The following is a 19,166-nucleotide window of genomic DNA, read 5'->3' as shown; positions in this document are numbered from 1 at the left end:
ATCTGTGGGTCAAAGAAGAAATCTGAATGGAAATTAGAAAATATGACAAACTTTTAGATAATGAAAAACCTTCACATCAAAGATTAACAAAAAGTTCTTAGCTTTACAGGTGTTTCCAGTAAATGCATTCCTGTAACCTTGCATTCTGTAAAACTGTATACTAAAAACAAAAGAGCTTATGGGGAAAATAGTGTTGAAGCAAACGAATCCATAATCCATACAACCTTATAACAAGAACACTAACTCAATGATAATCCTAGTGAAAATACTAGGACAGTTAAAATGACATGTTAAATTCCTAAAAAGTCACACATACATATATAACACTTGACTTTTTTTAAGTAGTCTGGTGGTGTTGGGGTATAAGATGATTTGAGACTGCTGAGTTATAAATGCAAGGAACAAAATGTCTAAAGATTGGGAAGGAATGCATAATACAAACTTTTATGATAGAGTACATGGCCATACTGGGCCCAGAGGAGGAACATCAGGTGAAAGGACATCATGTACAGTACAGTATTCCTTTGAGAATCTAGCAGTGTTCAGCTGTATTAGTGTGTTTTATGTTCAGTTGCTATTACATGAGGTGCTGGGAAAAATGGTGTGTCAGTGCAAAATTTACATTACATAGAGATGAGCCTCATTTTTACTAATTGTATATTAACTGATTCATGTTATCAAAATACATGTTGTGGTAGATTATATTGTTAGAAGAGAAGAAAGGCTGATGATAAATGAGCTAAGTATCTATCTCAAGAAGTTAGGAAACAAACAGCAAAATACAGCCGAAGAAAGCAGAAGGAAGGTTAGAACAGAAATTAATGAAATAGAAACAAATATACCATGGAAAGGAGGAACAAAGGCAAAACCTGATTCTTTGAAAAGACTAATAAAAACAAAACTCTAAAAAGACTAATTATGAAAAATGAGAGAAAACATACATTACAAGTATCAGTTCAAAATATTTTCTAATTTTCCTGGAAATTTCTTCTTTGATCCATAGATCATTTAGCAGTATGTACACACACACACACACACAAAAGGGAATTTTATTGTATGTAAATTAAAAAATAAAAATAAATGCTGTAGGAATTTCCTAGTTGCTGAAAAAGCCTTTTCCCAGCCAGAGATTACATAGCAATCTTTATTTTCTTCCATTTTTAATACCTTCATTTAAAAATATTTAATAAATCTCTTTACTATTCATTTTGGTATATAACAATGTTTTCCAATCTGCGTTCTATAACAGCGTTCTTCACAATATTAATGATGTCCCATGAGAAAAGGTTTCTGTGGACAAATAAGAGGGTAAAAACCCTGGGTTAACCAATTTAGGCTCTTTTTATTGCCTTCTTCTTGGCACCTTTAATATGATATTGAACTCCATAAATCTCCTAGAGAAAACAGACTGAAGTTTACCCTAAATCATTTCACTATGGAACATTTTCACCCCTTAGAACACAAGTTGGTACCTGGCATAAAGATCTAAAATGATTTTCCCTATAATATTTGTTGAAACATCAATCCTAAGGTAGTTGTTCTCGATTTTAATGTGCAAAAGAAGAATTTGGGAAACAGATTTAAAATACAAATTCCTAGCTTGAACAGAGGTTTGTAGGCCTGAGATAAGAGTACATTAATTGCATTTTTAACACAAGAGCCCCTCAGTTGATTCTGACAGCAAGTTGTCAATCCAACTGCCCTTTAATGAGTATTTTCAGCTCTAAGACAGGATTGTCTTTTTGATGCTTGATAACTGCCTGGATATGCAATGACTGAGGAACAAACAAAAACCAAAGATGCCAAATATTTTATGGTAATCTTGGCTTAGCAAAATGGTTGTGTTATTGAGAAGAATAGGCAAGTAGAGAAAAATTTTCCAAGTCTTGCACAAAAGAGAGCAATAAGTCATGTTTACAGTTGAATGTATGTATATTTTCAATCATATTTGAATAACATAGGTATAGGTATGGTGGCCTGATGCCCAGGCCCCCTCCTAAAAGCCTATAACAAACCTGCTTTAGCCAAGGACAAAGGTCAAGAAAGCAAACAACTTCCCCAGAGGAAGAAGAATATAACTACGGATGTAAAAAATAGCATTGATTGTATCTTAGACTTAAACAGTAAATTAGTAAAACATCAGGTCTTAGGCCCCTTTAATTGTTACACCAGAGACCCAGTCTCCTCATACTATATGGAATGTCTTCTGAAATCATATATTGCCTCATTCATTTCTGTTCCCTTCGTGGAGCACTAATGTCTGGACGGCCACCACCAGGGTACTTCTCCTATTTGTAAGTCCCAATAAACCCATGCCCACTTCTGTGCCTAGTACGTTTTTCAGTCTAGCAGTCACACCCTCCCAGGCTCTACACAAGCCAGGTCTGGGCCCGAACAGTAGGCTATGTAACATTTTTCCCGTTTTGACAATGAATAAACTAAGGCTCAGGGAGCATAAGGTAACAGCTAGCAAACTGCGGAAATGGGCCAAAAATCCAAGTATTTTTATCCCAAATTCTATATTCACTCCACTTCACAATATTTCAGGTCAAATTAACTCTCATATGCCTTCAAGTACAGATTTTTAATAGAAAATTGGGGATCCAATTTTGCAAGGAAGGTGAGAGACCAAGATCAAAACTATAATTTTGAGTTCATTTGCATGATTAAAGCTGAAGCTAGGGAAGTAAATTATGTTTTTCAAGAAATGAGCATAGAGTGGGAATAAAGACCCAAGTTCTGAAATTTTAAGGTCATAGTAGGCAAAAGAGGTGAGCAAAGAGAGATTAATTAGAGAAACAGGAGAACCAAAATAGCAGAGTGTTAAGAAAAGAAAATTAATCATGTAGTATTCACTGATGATGAAGAAAGAATAAAAGTTGCACAGACAACTTATTATTTATGTTTGAAGGCAGAAGGAATGGCATCTGTGGATGCAAGAAGTTCTACAGGAAGGAATAAAATTCTTGATGAGAGTAAAAGTATCTTAAATGAAGAAATTAGATTAGTGATTCTAATGCCCCAACTAGTGAAGCACCCTAGAATACACAGAAGATAATCCTCACAAACAAAACTAGGCTTATCAGAATAACAGTCAGAGGAGAAAAGAGAAAAAAGGTTACAAATCCAGGGCTGGGAGTAAGGGCAGTAAATTGTTTTTAAAATTTAAACTTATATTAAATACAAATAAAAACATGATATAAAAATCATACATGTCTCTATGGTATGATTGCCAGCATGTAAAAAATGTATTTTTAAAAAAGGAGGGATACATGCCAAAAATAACAGTCAGATTTTGACTTTGGTTTTGTTTTTGTTTTTGTTTTTTAGTTTTCTATTCTTCCCAGCTTTCATATGGTAAAATACCTTTACTTTAAAGAATTAATTTGGAATAATGAAATTAATGTTTTCCCCCTGGAAACTTCTAATCATGAGTGCTAAAAACCACAAAACATTCTTTCTTTTCCTCTTCTACTATACACCAAAATGGAACTATAAAAGAGAGACAGAGAGAAAGAGAAAGAAAAGGAACCTAAGTAAACATCCAGCTAATCAATGTTTGAATAATTAAGAACTGGCAAAAGGACATATAGAAGAATTACTACAGATCTGAAGCAATTCAAAGATTTGAACATTTCAATTATCTCCTAAAAATTCATCAGAATTTGTGAGGACAAATTCTGTGCCTGTCAAAAGAAACTTTCTGATTTTAGAAATAGAAATTTTACATAAATTTATCATAGTTTACAGCTAATAATGATGATATCCAGTTGAGAACTGAGATAAAAGCTTAGTTTTGCCACCACTAAATTTTAGCAGAACAAGTTTTTAATTAGTCTTAAGTAAACAACTGTAAAATTTACTAACAATGATGGAAAAATTACCAGTTGGTTTGAAATTAACGTCTTCGTCCATCTTTATCAAGTCCACAGATGACAAATCATTCAGATTCTTTAAACATAATTCTGTTAAATTAAGAAAACACATTTTTATTTTAGTAAAATAAGGAAGCAGAGAAAAATAGAATTAATTATTAAAACATGCTAAAATTGGGTTTCCATGTATTTTTCTGGGAAGAACTGTAGTCCCTACATAAGCAGTAAGAAAAAACTCATTTAAATAAGAGCCAACGAATACGCTAAAGAGATTTTCTAATAGTAACAATAATACAAATAATAAAAATCACTCAATAAATGACAAAATAACATTTACAAATTGGAGTGTGATAAATGCTGTAAAATTCAACATCAGCAATATGAATATAAACAACTATTTATCACCATATTTCAACAGTATATTTATACTTTAAGTGAGAAGCTTTAAACATGACAATTTTCCTGCTTCATCCTTCTCTCTGCCTTTTTAGTTGCAATACACATATATCCAAGAAAAGAATAAAAGTTGACTAAATATTTTAGTGGATCTAACATTTTTTCTTTTACCCAAAGAGGTAGCAATCCTAATAAATCCTTGAAAATCTTTCGATATTTTAAAAGACAGATAATGAACTACTGAATGATCAACTGAAAAATAAAGCAAGATTTGATAAAAATATAATATTGGCACAGTTTAGGATATGAAGCCCATAATCATGACAGTCTTATACTTTCAATTAAAATTAAACCAGAATAAGAAGAGTTGAGTATCTATAGGCAACATTTTCAACACGAGGGTCATTTTAAAAATAAAAAACAAATAAACTAAGCTAACGTTATTATAAAAAAGGAAACATTCTGATATGAATTAATAAATCAATTCAGAAAAAAGTACATGTTCCAAGTTTTATTTATGTGTGAGAAAGGAGTAGTTCATTTATATTTTCTGCAAACAATAAGTTAATTTTTAGAAAATAATTCACAAAAGAATAATTTTACACTCACAATAACTATTTTCACTAAAATTTACAGAACACAATTTTGTTTTAGAAGGTAATGCAACTACCTTGTAATTTTGCTTCAATTCCATCTTTGTTCAATTCGGATGCAAACCCTGTATAAATCATGAAAATTTATAAAAACAAAATAGAATGGATTTAATTCATCTTTATAGGCTCAGTCCATACCCTAGTGGAGTAGTCTAATTAAATCTCACATAGGAAAAACAAATAACTTAATGAATTCAAACAAGGTTAAAAACAGAAAATAACCACTGTTACGAAATTCTTTCATTATCATTTCCCTATTTTTTTTGCATATTTTATTATGTAAGAGCGACCAGGAATGTTACATTTTAACAAGATTAGCATAGAAAAAATTCCTAATGCCTCACACATACCAAATTTCTGTCAACTGATTAATATTTTCTAATGGACTTTCATTATAAAATGGATGTTCCTATGAAAAAGTGTCTGGTAATGCAACCATTTTGGAAAACTGCGTTATTTACTAAGGCTGAATCTACACATACCCTATAAAACAATATTTTCACCCCTAGGCACATACCCACAATAATATGTATATGTGTACCAAAAAACATATATATATAAAACACTGCTCATAACAGAATTATTTAGAATTAAGAACTTCTAGTCATCAAAAGATTCCTTAAGAAAATGAATAGGCAAGCCACAGAATGGGAGAAGAGGTTTTAATAAATATATTTAACAAAGAATTCTTATCCTGATATATGAAGGACTCCTATATATTAATAATAAAAAGGCAAATAACTTAACTTTTAAAAGGATAAAAGTGCAGAATGAGCACTTCACAAAGCAGGATATCCAAATGGCCAATAAACATATGAAAAGATCCTTAGTGTCAGTACTCATCAGGGAAATGTAAAATAAAATCACAATAAGAAACCACTATAGACACACAAGAATGACTGAAATTAAAGAGACTGACAAAACCAACTGTTGGAAAGGAGCAATTAACTCTCATACACTGCTGTTGAGAGTATAAATTGGTTCACCTGCTTTAGAAAGCTACTGTATTTTGGAGTATCTACTAAAGGTAAACATAGGTCATAGACCTATCCTGTGATGCAGCAATTTTAATCCTAAATATATACCCAAGAGAAATGAATGTACATGTCCACCAAAAGACATGTACGAGAATGTCCATAGTAGCTTTATTCATTACAGTCAAAAACTGAAAATGGCCCATGTTCATCAACCAAAAGAATTGATAATTCAATTATGGTGTATTCAGACAACTGGATATTGCACAATATCAACAAACTACTACTGATATACCCAATAATATGGATGATCACATAGACATATGTTGAACAAAATAAGCCACACAAAAGAGTACTTCCAAAAAGTATAATTCCATTTATATGAAGTTCAAGAATAGACTGAACTAATCTATGGTGACAGAAGTCAGAATAGAATTTCCTCTAGGGTGGATACTGACAGTCAAGAGGTACTGAGGGAAACTTCTGGGAAATGTTCTACATCTAGATCTGGGCTGTGGTTGTATGTGTGTGCATGTGTACGTGTGAACACATGTGTATATACAAATATGTAAAACTTCATTCAGTTCCATATCCGAAGTTTGTGCAATTCATACCTAAGGTTTGTGATACCTCAATACAAAAAAAAAAAGGTAATCACAAAAAATATAAAGTAACCATGAGAAGGAAGAAATGCAAATCAAAACACAAACAGATATCATTCTTCACACATAAAACTGACAAAAATACAATGTACATAGATACTGAAGGTGAAGCTGAAGAAATGGAAAGAATACAGCATTCTCAAGCATTGCTGGGGGCTACAGAAACCACTAAGGTAGCAATAGGGCACTACATATCAATTTACAAATGCGTGTATCTTTTGACCCAACAATTTCATTTCTAGAGGTTTATCATATAGGTAGACTCACACAAGAAAAACACACTTTTTTTGCTGCATTGTTTGTAAAAGCAAACAATTACAAAAAGCATAAAAGTCCATCATCTGAGGACTGCTTAAATAAATTACGGAACAAAGGTAAAACGGAATATAATTCAGCTGTTTATAAAAAGCTTGCAAGATACACTAAGGAAAAAAAGGAAGGTACAAAACAGCAAAACAGTAATGGTTTTTAAAATATGGCCACAAATTCTTTGGTACTCTTCCCCTCAAGAGATGAGCCTAATTCCTCTACCCTTGAGTGTGACCAGGACTTAGTGACTTTCTTCTGACAAACAGAATATTGCGGAAGGGACTGTGTATGACTTTGGAGACAACGTCATAAAAAGATACTACAGTTTCCAACTTAGTCACAGTCTTCTTGGATCACTCATGCTGGGAGAAGTCAGCTACAATGTTATGAAGACAGTTCCATGTGGTGAAAAACTGAAGCCTCCTGCCAACAGCCAGTGAGGAACTGAAGCCTATATCTAACAGCTCTGTGAGTAAGCCTTCTTGAGTGTAATCCTCCAGCCCCAGAAAAACCTTCAGATGACTGCGGCCCTAGACGACATTTTGGCTGCATCCACAAGAGACACCATGACCCAGAACTACCTAGGTAAGATTGATTACTGATCCTCAGAAACTGTGTGAGATAATTATTTATTATATAGCAATAGAAAACAAATACAGTATATGCTACCATTTGTGTTTAAAAAATGGAAAAATAAATTTCCATTTTCTTATTTGCTTATATATGAAACAAAAGATGGGAGAGTATTAAAAAAAAAGGTATACCAATGATTATAGAACTAGAGAAGGGGAGGGGGAAGGACAGGAACTCAGCAACTGTATAGATTGGGGAAAGGGATGGAAGACTTTTACCCATATATACTTTTATACTTTATGATTTTTCAACCAAGTGAATATATTACTTAGGTAAAATACAAATTTTTTTTATATTTATATAGATATTCTTTTAGTAAAGATTTAGTTCATTCTTAGAGATCTGAAATTTTGAAACTATGTGCATTAGAATGGTATTGCAATGAATCAGGTTTTAATTTGAGATTCAGCAATCCCAAGTATTTTTATGTTATAACCTGTACCATATGAAAGAACCTTTTAGAAGCAGCATAACTAGATGTGTGTTGGCTTTAGAAACAGGATGAAAATTCCAGCAGCAACAGAGGTAATATGCTTTGATTTCTTGTAAATTAAAAATGAACAGTCACAGATTCAGAATAATAAAGCTTTTGAACACAAAGCACCGGCAAAATTCAAGCCTTTTTAAAATTTTTAAACTATTTTAAATTAATTTTAGGCATTTTATTACTTACATTGGTGTTGAATTTTTTCTAAAAGGTCTATATATATTTTATTTTTAATGGTGCTGATTTCTAACCTCATATAGGTAGACATACATATGTGAAAAACGCAGTTATTTTTTGCTTCATTGTTTGTAATAACAAACAATTATAAAAAGCATAATCAAACTTTTTAAATCTTTTCTGTAACCAGTCAGTGTAAATATAAGCCCAGATGGCTTTAAAAAATTACTACTTTTCCAACTCAAAGTAACAAACCATAATGAGATGGATTTTTCAAAGCTCTGATATAAAGCAAGGTTGATCGTATCCATTCCAAAGCAACATTCACATCTGTGATGGTATGCAATACTATCTCTGCATTTAAATGTTCGATAAGATGTCTGTGCAAACTAATGAAAAAACAAACAAACATTTGCATTAGTAATATGCATTTAAATGCCATAACTCTTCAACTTTAATAATTTATAAGATATTCATTGCTACTTTAGTAATTCATAAAATATAACATTTCCAACAATATAAGAGAATACTTTAAAAAGTCAGTTCAACTTTTAAAAAGGTTTGAAATTCCTCTCTATTTCATGGCTCTAGAGGACAGATTACCGCCAAAAAAAAGGGGGTGGAGGTGAATATATGTTATTTCCTTCAAGAATATTATAATCAAACACTTTAATAAAAGGTTCCTGATTGCTTATCTCTGTATTACCAACCAAATTTTAAAGATGTGAAGAGTTGTGAAAATGATATTCCACCTCTTATTACCAATTTGGCCTTTTATAACAAGGATCCATGTTACTGTGCAGTAAGAAACACCACTGAATGAAACTACTCTCTTATTTTAAACTATTTAATATCCTAAAAGAATACAAACATTCTAGGTGGAACTGTTGAAAAGCTCCAAGAAAATGGCTTTAGGAAACCCCCAAACCAAATTTCCTCTTAATATACTAAAAAGAGAATTAATAGGCTATATTTACATTATTTTCTTTTCAGAGGATTTTCTGTATTACCTGCTTTCTACAGTGTCACTACAAGCTAACATCTGAATGTACTTCTCTTTCGTACTTAACCGAGTCATAATAACTGCAGTAGCTGTAGTGTCAAACTGAAAAAAATAAAAAAACACCACACACACACACACACACACATATACATAGAGAAATTCAGTAAAGAAACCAAGTGTTGGTACGAGTCTTCTCCAGTAACTCAAGACTTTCATTTTATATTAAACAGTCCCCTTGTCTTAAACAACAGGTCAAAAATGTTTCTGAATTTGAAATGTTATCTGAAAATTTAATTAAAAACCTTCCAAAAGTTAACTGCAAATACCACTTTGGTTTCAATGTAACATAATTTGGCAGTGGTAAAACCAAAACAAACTTAGGAAACTGGATAAAACTTGTAAGATTTTGTATAGTTTATCCTCTAGTAAGTATTTTTCAAAATAGAGTATATTTTGAAACATATATGGGCTGATACTTTATTGTCACAATGCCTGGAGACCACTACTGGCATTTGGTGCCAGGACCCAGTGATGCCACATGTTCTGCAATGCACATGACAATTCTACACGTTGAAAAATTGCCTCATCCAAAATGCTAATGGAATCCTCTTTCAGAAAAATAAATAAATAAACAAGCAAACAAACAAAACAAAAGAGAAACAAAAAAATTCAAAAGAAATAAAAAACCTTTAACACTGTACCCATTCATAAACCCATCCCTTCATCAACCGATGGGAGTTTAGAGGGAGTAGGGGGAATATATCCTCGTGGGTGAAACTTGTTTTTACTTTTATTCCTCCATTAAAGTAGATTCTCTCAGTCACATTTATTTTTAAATATGATCTGAGCATGAAATGTTCATCTTTTGTTCACCAAAGAACACACACAAAGGGTGCCTTGTTTTTAACACACCTTTAGAATAAATTACAAAAAGAAAGGTTAATGTCACTTACTTGAGGTCGTCCAGCTCTACCAATCATCTGTAGAATATCTGTTTCACTGTACTCTTCGAACATTCCTCCAGCATAATGCATTGTAGATTTTATAATTACTAGGTGAGCTGGCAAATTTACTCCCATAGCTAATGTACTGGTAGTAACTGCATCAGATTAAGGAATATCAGTGTCAAACCGTATAACTTTATTGTTTCAGAAAGACATTTTCTTATAAAATACATTTGTATAAAAGTTATTTTAAAAACTCATATACAGGAAATTTAGAAAAGAAGGAAGAAAAAAGAACAGTACAATCTAAAATAATATATCTTGAAACCAAAAACTATTAAATTCTTACTTTTCAAAGTGCACTATATTTGGTAATATGATAAAGAACTAAACATTGCTAAAGAGTTTACTGTCGTATGTCCATGAATGGGTAATTATGTAATTTTAGATTCTTGAAAGAAAAGCAGAAGTAAGATAATACTAGAGGTTTTTTCCTCTTAAAAATAATTTTCCAAAATATTTATAATATCCATAAGAATATGTTTTACTTACAAAGAACTGGTATATCTCCAACCATAAAAGCTCTTTCAACTTCTTTTCTATCTGACAGCTCCATACCAGCATGATGATAGGCCACACCATATATTAAGATATCTATAATAGAAATAGTCAACTGTTATTTATTGTTAATATTTCACCAGGAATTGATTCCTTTTATCTCTATTTGTAAATGCTATTCAAAAGTTATCTCTAAACCTACCTCTCAGTTTTGAATCTCTTATGGAATTTGCACATATCCGTAACCTATTAAAAAAAATCATAGAATTACTGAATTATTCTGATAACTCAGAAAACTCTGAAATAATTTATTACCTGAGTATTCTGAAGCTTATAGACATCAAAATTTTTTCACAATATTATTATATGGAAACTACCTTTACAAATTAGAGAATTTCTTACTTTGTTACAAAGGAATTCCTAATTTTTAATCTGTAACACTGAAGGTCACTTTTAAATCAAGAATTTGGAAAACTCATTTTTCCAAGGAAAAAAATTACACATGCTGATTATGTTCATGGGTCAGAATAAGAGTCTACCTCATAATTTGCCCAAAAAATATTTGTAAGAAATAATAATTTTTAAAACTCTATTTTATCACTAATAATAAACAAAAAAGGTGGAAATTAAAAACAGTTGTTTATTGCATTCTGCAATAAGGCACTTAAAGATAATTAGGTTAAATTAAAAGCAAAGAAGTTAAGAGAGTTTGTTGTCAACTTGAAAACAAATTCTGGGTTCTTTCAAAGAATTTGGAAGTTAGTAGGCTTGGTTCTTCAGTATGTCTAAAAATCCCAAAATTTGTGGTCTTCCATTTCCTTGTTGCAGATATGATGATATTCTTTTTATAACATTCTTTCTATAACTTGTTTAAAAAACATTCATGATTTTTTCTAAGGATTAGCAATGGAATAAAGAAAAGACAAGAGAAAGGGCATGTTACTATTAAGCACAAACACTGTGCTGCACACTGTTAGGAGTCTTACAAGTGCTACCTTATTTAATTATCAGAGTAATATCATGAGATAGTTGATCCTCATATATTCAAGGTGGAAGAGATGTCAATGTTATCTCTTAGGTTTTGCCATGAGCAAGTACAGAGATGATGTATAATTAACTGAGATGGGGAACACTGGAGGACAAGCTGGTTTTAAGGCAAGAATCGTGGTTCTATTTTTGACATGTTAAGTCTGAAATGCCAGGAAGAATTGGAGACATCAATTAGGCAGTTGGACTAAAACAGTACTACAGTATACTGTAGTATACTACAGAATAGAACTCAGAAGAGAGGTCAATGTTAGAGCTGTAAATGTGGGAATTCATAAACATACATAAATATGAGTGCTTATGTGAATCCATGTGAGTAAATACAATCATCTAGGAGTATGGAATTAGAAAGGATGAACGTAGGTAGAACTCCTAGAATGCCAATATTTAAGAGTTGGGTAGAGAAGTGATGTCACCAAGATGGAGTGAGACATTCCAGGATCTCATCCCCCCATAGAAGCTTTAAACAGTGAGCAAAATTGGGCAGAGCTATCTTTCTCAGAGCTCTTGAAAACAAAGGGGTACAGTAACTGGGTGAGCACCAAATCAAATAAAAGGCAACTTTAAAAAGGGAGGAAAACCTGTGGTGCCTTTGTTGGCCTTTTCCCTACCTCCTCCCTGGCTCAGTGTGAAGCCAGCCCACACTCCCACTGTAGGTCCCTGCTCAGGCTCTGGAGGGAGCAGAGTAACCTTTGTACACATATTAGGGGGCAGGTATGCCTGTGCCAAATCTGACTAGTGATGGCCTGAAGGACTAAGCAGGACATTCATCATAGGCTCGCCATCCCAGAACTTACCCGACTCACAGAGGTAGATCATAGGCACAGGGAAGCTAGAATGCTGAAGAATAGTCAAATTGCAGCTGTCCAGGACAAGGATTACAGCTGTGGAACATAAAGTGTAGCCCTGAGACCAGAAGGAAACACTATCTTCTACAGAAAGGCACATACATATGTGTAAATGGGGGAATCCCAGTGCCATATGAGCATATCCAGGAAAAGATACATGCTCAGAAAAGACAGAGGAGGGCCCTATGCCTTCCACTTTGAGCTGTTCTTTAAATTCATTTTAGGCACTTAAACAGCCCAATCTGAAAAGACTGAAAAGGTATTTTCTTTTTTTTTTCTTTTTAGCTCCTGGCATTTAAGGAAATCTCTGACATAATACAAGCTAGAGACAAACTTAAGGAACAGATGCCTCAGTGACTTAATTCTAGAGTTGACACATTAAAATATCAAGATGCCAATGTGCAATAAAACATTACAAGACATGCAAAGAAACAGAAATGATGGCCCATGCAAAGGAGGCAAGACAAAGCATCAGGAACCAAAAGTGAGGAGCTAGCAGAAGAAAGAATCAGGTAATCTGAAGACAAGACATTTGAAATTACTCAGTCTGAGCAGGAGAAAAGAAAAAGAATGAAGAGTGAACATAACAAGAGAGAACTGTAGAACAACATCAAGCATACCAATATCCACATTATGGGAGTGCCAGAAGAAGAAAGAGAGAAATAGGTAGAAAGAATATCAGAATAATGGCTAAAAGTGTCCCAAAATTAATGAAGACATAACATACACATCCAAGATGCTCAATGAACTCAAACAAGTTAAGCCCAAATAAATCCTCCCCAAAACACATTATAAACAAACTGTAGAATGCCGAAGTCAAAGAGAGAATCCTGACAAGAAAGAAGCAACACTCCATGTACAGGGAGCCTCAATAAAATTAAGTGTCAATTTCTCATAAGAAACCATGGTTGCAAGAAGATAGTGGGATAACATATTTAAAGTACTGAAAGCAAAAACTGCCGACCTAGAATCTGATATCTTCAAAACTGTCTTTCAAAAATAAGGAAGAGATTAAGATACTCCCAGATAAACAAATGCTGAGAGAAATCAAAACTATAATGTTTTAAGTGGCAGAGAACTTGGCAAAATTGAGTTCTGATGTCACATGGAAGGCAGAACTTGAAACTGATAAACTTGGATAGTTAGCTAAAGAGACTTCCAAGCTAAGTATGGAAGGTGCAGCCTGGTTTCTCTTTGCAGCTTTTATTAACATGTGAGAGGAAAGGGATAAGCTGAAAACTGAACTCTTAAGGACAAAGAAACCAGAAACAGATGGTTTGGAATAGTCACACTATCCAGATAGTGTTCTCTGAGACTAGGGCCAGAAGCAGCTCTGTCAGGGACCTTTCTGAGCTTCCAGAAAGCAAGTCCCCAGAGAATAATGCTTCTTGTGAGGGTTTAACTGAATATGGAACAAGTCAGCCATTTCAGGGAAAGTAAGGATTGAAAATGCAGTTATCCAGGAAGGATTGTAGGAAGTCCTTTTGTCTGCTGGTTTGGACCCCTGTGAATTACATGTAAAGTCAACAAGTTTTTTGTAAAATCTGCATGAACAGAACTACTGTCAGCCTGGAGTGAAAGGGACAGAGAAGGGACCAACTGAAGAGCAGAACCATGAAAGCTGAGGTCTGGACCAAAGAGATCTCCTTGGGCCAAGATAGTGTGTGGAACGGGCAGGCCTGCCGGTGTTTAGTGTAGGCAGAACATCTGCCTGGGAGCTTGGAAGAGGTGGGCCTTCCATCCCATTGTTCAGGATAGCGTACGACCCCAATGCTTGGAGAGGGTGGAACCTGTGCATCAGGGATTTGCAGAGAGCCTAGCGGCCATTCTTTTTGTTGTTGTTGCATTTTTTTTAATTGTAATTGTTCACATACCATACAATTATCCAAAGATCCAAAGTATACTATCAATTGCCCATGGTACCATCATACAGCTGTGCATCCATCACTGCAATTAATTTTTTTTTTAATTTTTAAAACATTGTCATTATTCCAGAAAAGAAATAAAGACAAAAAAAGGAAACTCAAATCCTCCCATAACCCTAACCACCCCCTCCACTGTTGACTCATAGTATTGGTATAGTACATTTGCTACTGTTGATAAAAGAATGTTAAAATACCACTAACTGTAGTATATAGTTTGTAATAGGTATATTTTTTCCCCATATGCCCTTCTACTATTAACTTCTAAAGAGATTTCTAATATTTGTACAGTTAATTATGGACATTGCCCACCACAAGATTCACTGTTTTATGCATTCTCATCTGTTAACCTCCAACTTTCCTTCTGGTGACATACGTGACTCTGAGCTTCCCCTTTCCACCCCATTCATGCAACATTCTGCACTGTTAGTTATTCTCACAACGTGCTACCATTGCCTCTGTTCATTTCCAAACATTTTAAGTTCAACCTAGTTGAATAGTCCGCTCAAAATAAGCAACTGCTCCCCCATCTTTAATTTAGTTCTATATCCTGGTAACTTATATTTCATGTCTATGAGTTTACATATTATAATTAGTTAGTATCAGTGAGACCCTGCAATATTTGTCCATCTGTTTCTGACCCACTTCACTCAATACAGTGCCCTCAAAGTTTCTTCATCAACCCATTTATTTTAAGACAGTTTTGTTCACACACCATACATTCCATCCATCGATGGTTCCCTGTATAGTCACATTTTTATATATTCACCACCCTCACCACTATCTATATAAGGACATCTCCATTTCTTCCACAAAGAAGGAGGAAGAGTCAAAGGAGGTAGAGAGACAAAAGAAAAAGAAAAAAAGAAAGAGGAAAACAAACAAACAAACATGACAGCTAGGACGCAGCAAAAGGAAAAATAACATTAAACTAAACTAGAATAAAGAGACAACATTACCAATGCCGAGAGTCCCATACCCCTCCCTTACATCCCCCTTTATATGCATTTAGCTTTGGTATATTGCCTTTGTTACCTTAAAGGAAGCATAATACAATGTTTCTGTTAATTATAGTCTCTAGTTTACATTGTTCGTATTTTCCTCCAATACCTCCCTATTCTTAACACCTTGCAAGGTTGATGTTCATTTGTTCTCTCTCATGAAAAAACATATTTGTATATTTTATCACAATTGTTGAACACTCTAGGTTTCACTGAGTTATACAGTCCCGGTCTTTATCTTTCCTCTTTCCTTCTGGTGTCCCACATGCTCCTAGCCTTCCTCTTTCAACCATATCCATAGTTATCTTTGTTCAGTGTACTTACATTGCTGTGCTACCATCACCCAAAATTGTGTTCCAAACCTCTCACTTCTGTCTTTTCCTATCTGTCTGTAGTGCTCCCTTTAGTATTTCCTGTACAGCAGGTATCTTATTCACAAACTCTGTCATTGTCTAGCAGCCATTCTTATGATCAGAGAGGGTAGAGCCTTCACTCCAGTATTCAGGGAAAACATGGCCACTGCACAAGTACTTGGAAGGGGTGGGGCTGCCTCTCCATCAGACCCGGAGGACAAAACGTTTGTCTATAGATGACTCCCAGACCTTCAAATCTAATGGCATTTGTCCTGCTGGATTTTGAAATTCATTGGGACCCCTGACTCTTGTTTTCCTTCCAATTTCTCCCTATTGTTATAGGAATGTCTATCTTATGCCTACTCCTCCATTATATATTGGAAGCAGATAACTTGTTTTCTAGGTTTCGCAGGTCCACAGAGGGGAACTGTGACTCAGGACACACCAAACACATAACAGATTTTGATGAGACTTTGTACTTAGTAAGCTACTGAAATGACTTAAGGCTTTTGGGATATTGCGATGGAATGAATGCAGTTTGCAAGTAAAAGAACATCTTTTTGGGGTACAGAGGGTGGAGTGTGGTGCTTTGGAGCTGTATGTACCCCAGAAAAACATGTTCTTAAACTTCATTCATTCCTATGGGTATAAACCCATTGTAAACAGGACCTTTTAATGTGGTTACTTCAGTTAAGGTGTGGCCCAGGATTGGCCTTAATCTTATTACTGTAATTCTTTAGAAACAGAATGAAACCCAGAAAGAAAGCCACAGGAAGCAAGAAGCTGAAATTCAATGGAGTAACTTGTCCAAGATTGAGGGACTAACCCAGTTTTCTCATCTCATCTCAACGGTCCCTAAAAGTCCTTCTACCTCCAAGAAAAAAATGAAAAAAAAAAAAAAAAAAAACCAACGTACCTCTGTTTCTGTTCCACAGTCATAATAAATTTAGCATCTTTTATAAGAACAGAAGCAGCCTGCTGCACACCTTTCCTTGTTGCACAAAACTGAAAATGAATTAAAACTTTTGTTCATCATTTTAAAGACTGAACATTATTTTCAAAGATAAGCAACCAACAATCCATACCACAAGTGTGGGCTTCTGATCAGAGTATGTTTGTATAACAGTGGCGATTTTGTAATTCAGAGTTAAATCAAATTTAAATTCAGTTTGGTTATTACTGCAGGGAAATCCAAGGACCACTTTCCGAAGTTTCACTGGTCTGTGACTCTCATCCATTTTCAGATATACAGCAGGTCTCTCACCATCTGAAAGCCATTCTGCAATCTTAAAATAAAATTTTAAAAATGTAGATTGAAATTTTTTCCAGTAAAGTTCTATGCCTAAAAATAATCAATTATAGACTACCATAAAGTCAAAGTATAAGAATATTTAATCAAGCAGCCTTTTTCAATATTGTATATTCCATTGATACTATTCTACTGATATACTGATAAATACTATTGATGTCAGTATTTCTAGATTATAGCCGTTTTTACCATGGTAAAATACCAGTTAGTTATTCTTGTTGTATTAGTTTCTTTTTTTTCCTTCTAAGAGTCCAATGTAAAATTAAAATTGATTTTAGCATAGAAATCTAATTTCTCTCTATCACTGTAACTTCCTTTCTAATTTTCAAAACTATGCCTGGATATATCTGACACTTCTTTTGTGTTGTTCTAAATACTAGCTAGCATAGCAAAGTAATGGCTGGCTCAGGTTGGCAAGAGTTGGAAATTTTTAAGCAAATTGCTAATAAATGCTTAAGAGCTGGCAGTACCAAAAGCATATTTCAGACTCAGCAATAGAGTCACAAGTTAATTTCTGGAGCTGTTGTGAGCAATTCTTATCTCCTCATAGACTGATTGGCAATTAGGCCTCATGCCCAACTATGAAACTGACCATTGCTTTAACAGGAAGATGAATTAATGAGTCTCTTGTTGCACAGACAGGACATATTAAAATATTCTGAAGGCTCTCATGGATTGGGATAAGATCACACAAGAATTTACAATGTGAGAAGAGCAGAAAGTCAAGGATGAAGACCTTAATTTAGTGGGAAAATAGAGGAAGATGAGCTAAAAAAAGAGAGAAATATCAATCACAGAAGTAGTGAATATTAGAGAGGGAAAGAGAATTTCAAGAATTAGAGGGTATTAATATATATATAATTTTTCACAAACCAATAAGAAAAAGTTTAGAATCCCAGTGGGAGAAAAGGGTAAAGAACATAACCTGGCAAGTAGCAATGAACTTAAAGTAGTAAATAAATATATTAAAAATACTTCAGTAGCAATCACAAGCGCAAATTTTAAAAATAAAATACCATTTTTAAACCTAAATTTGACAAATATTTTAAAATAACAATAATTGTAATTTTATTATTTTGCTATCCAGTGTTAGGATACAGAGAAATGGTTACTGGGAGAAGTGTAAATGAATTTACATTTATTAAAGGCTGTGTGTCCCTAGAGTTTTATATATCCTTTGGCTCAGTTATTTTATTCTAAGAAGTTCCTCCTAAGGAAATAATCATGGATATTTCCAAAGATATATTAATTTCAGTACTGTTTACAATCACAAAAAATGGAAATAACTTAATCCTCCATCAGCAGGTGACAAATTATGATAAAACCACAAAAATCATAATGAAGAGGAGTATTTAATGACATGAAAATATTTCTAAGTGAAATGCAGATCCTAATAGAGTATGTATATTATGATTCCATGTGCATATCTGGAAGGACAAACACTTGGTTTTGCCTTATTGTTTATACATTAAGTTTTTCCATATTATTTTGTACATATGAAAAAAACAAGTTTTCATTTTAAAAATAAGGAAATGATTAATCATGCTAAGTTAAAGATAAAGACACAAACTTTTCCATTTGATTAGATAATATAGCCACCATTTATGAAATCAATTTCTAAGAATTAGCAAGGGAAAAAAAGCCATATTACAGTAGAGTAAAAAGTAAATAGGGATAATAAAGCAGAGTGAGACACGGCGGTTTTTCAAGAATTTTGCCTAAAAATTGAAAGAAAAGAGTAGGATGTAGATTCACTAAGGAAAGTGTAATACTGTATACTTATTTCTTTACATGGTTATATCCCACATTAACCATGAAATCTTCTTCAAGGGGAGGGTCCATATGTTTTCATCTTTGCATCTATCATTAGTGCCAAACACAATACACATAGAATTCTAGGCACATAGAATTGGGAGGTGGGTGTTAACAATCTAAGCATTAGTCCTCACCATACTTTACTTCACAAGTAGAGTATTTCATTGTACTTCAACTGAGTACAATGACCATAACCTGCT

General features: G+C 33.7%; 1 protein-coding gene across 1 annotated transcript in view; it reads right to left on the bottom strand.

Annotated features, from left to right (window-relative positions):
• HFM1 (helicase for meiosis 1) overlaps positions 1 to 19,166 on the bottom strand; it is a 146,538-nt gene that overhangs the window by 76,475 nt on the left and 50,897 nt on the right. The window contains exons 13-21 of the mRNA XM_037826661.1: positions 16,928 to 17,128; positions 16,759 to 16,847; positions 10,874 to 10,917; positions 10,666 to 10,767; positions 10,123 to 10,268; positions 9,177 to 9,271; positions 8,422 to 8,555; positions 4,942 to 4,989; positions 3,885 to 3,965 (exon numbers count right to left, since the gene is read on the bottom strand). Coding sequence (XP_037682589.1) covers positions 3,885 to 3,965; positions 4,942 to 4,989; positions 8,422 to 8,555; positions 9,177 to 9,271; positions 10,123 to 10,268; positions 10,666 to 10,767; positions 10,874 to 10,917; positions 16,759 to 16,847; positions 16,928 to 17,128 — 940 coding nt within the window. The remainder of the gene's footprint in view (positions 1 to 3,884; positions 3,966 to 4,941; positions 4,990 to 8,421; positions 8,556 to 9,176; positions 9,272 to 10,122; positions 10,269 to 10,665; positions 10,768 to 10,873; positions 10,918 to 16,758; positions 16,848 to 16,927; positions 17,129 to 19,166) is intronic.

Source organism: Choloepus didactylus, chromosome 2, assembly GCF_015220235.1.
Source record: "Choloepus didactylus isolate mChoDid1 chromosome 2, mChoDid1.pri, whole genome shotgun sequence".
Taxonomy (NCBI): domain Eukaryota; kingdom Metazoa; phylum Chordata; class Mammalia; order Pilosa; family Megalonychidae; genus Choloepus; species Choloepus didactylus.
The sequence above is the reverse complement of the archived record's forward strand: the minus strand, read 5'-3'. Positions and strand labels throughout refer to the sequence as shown.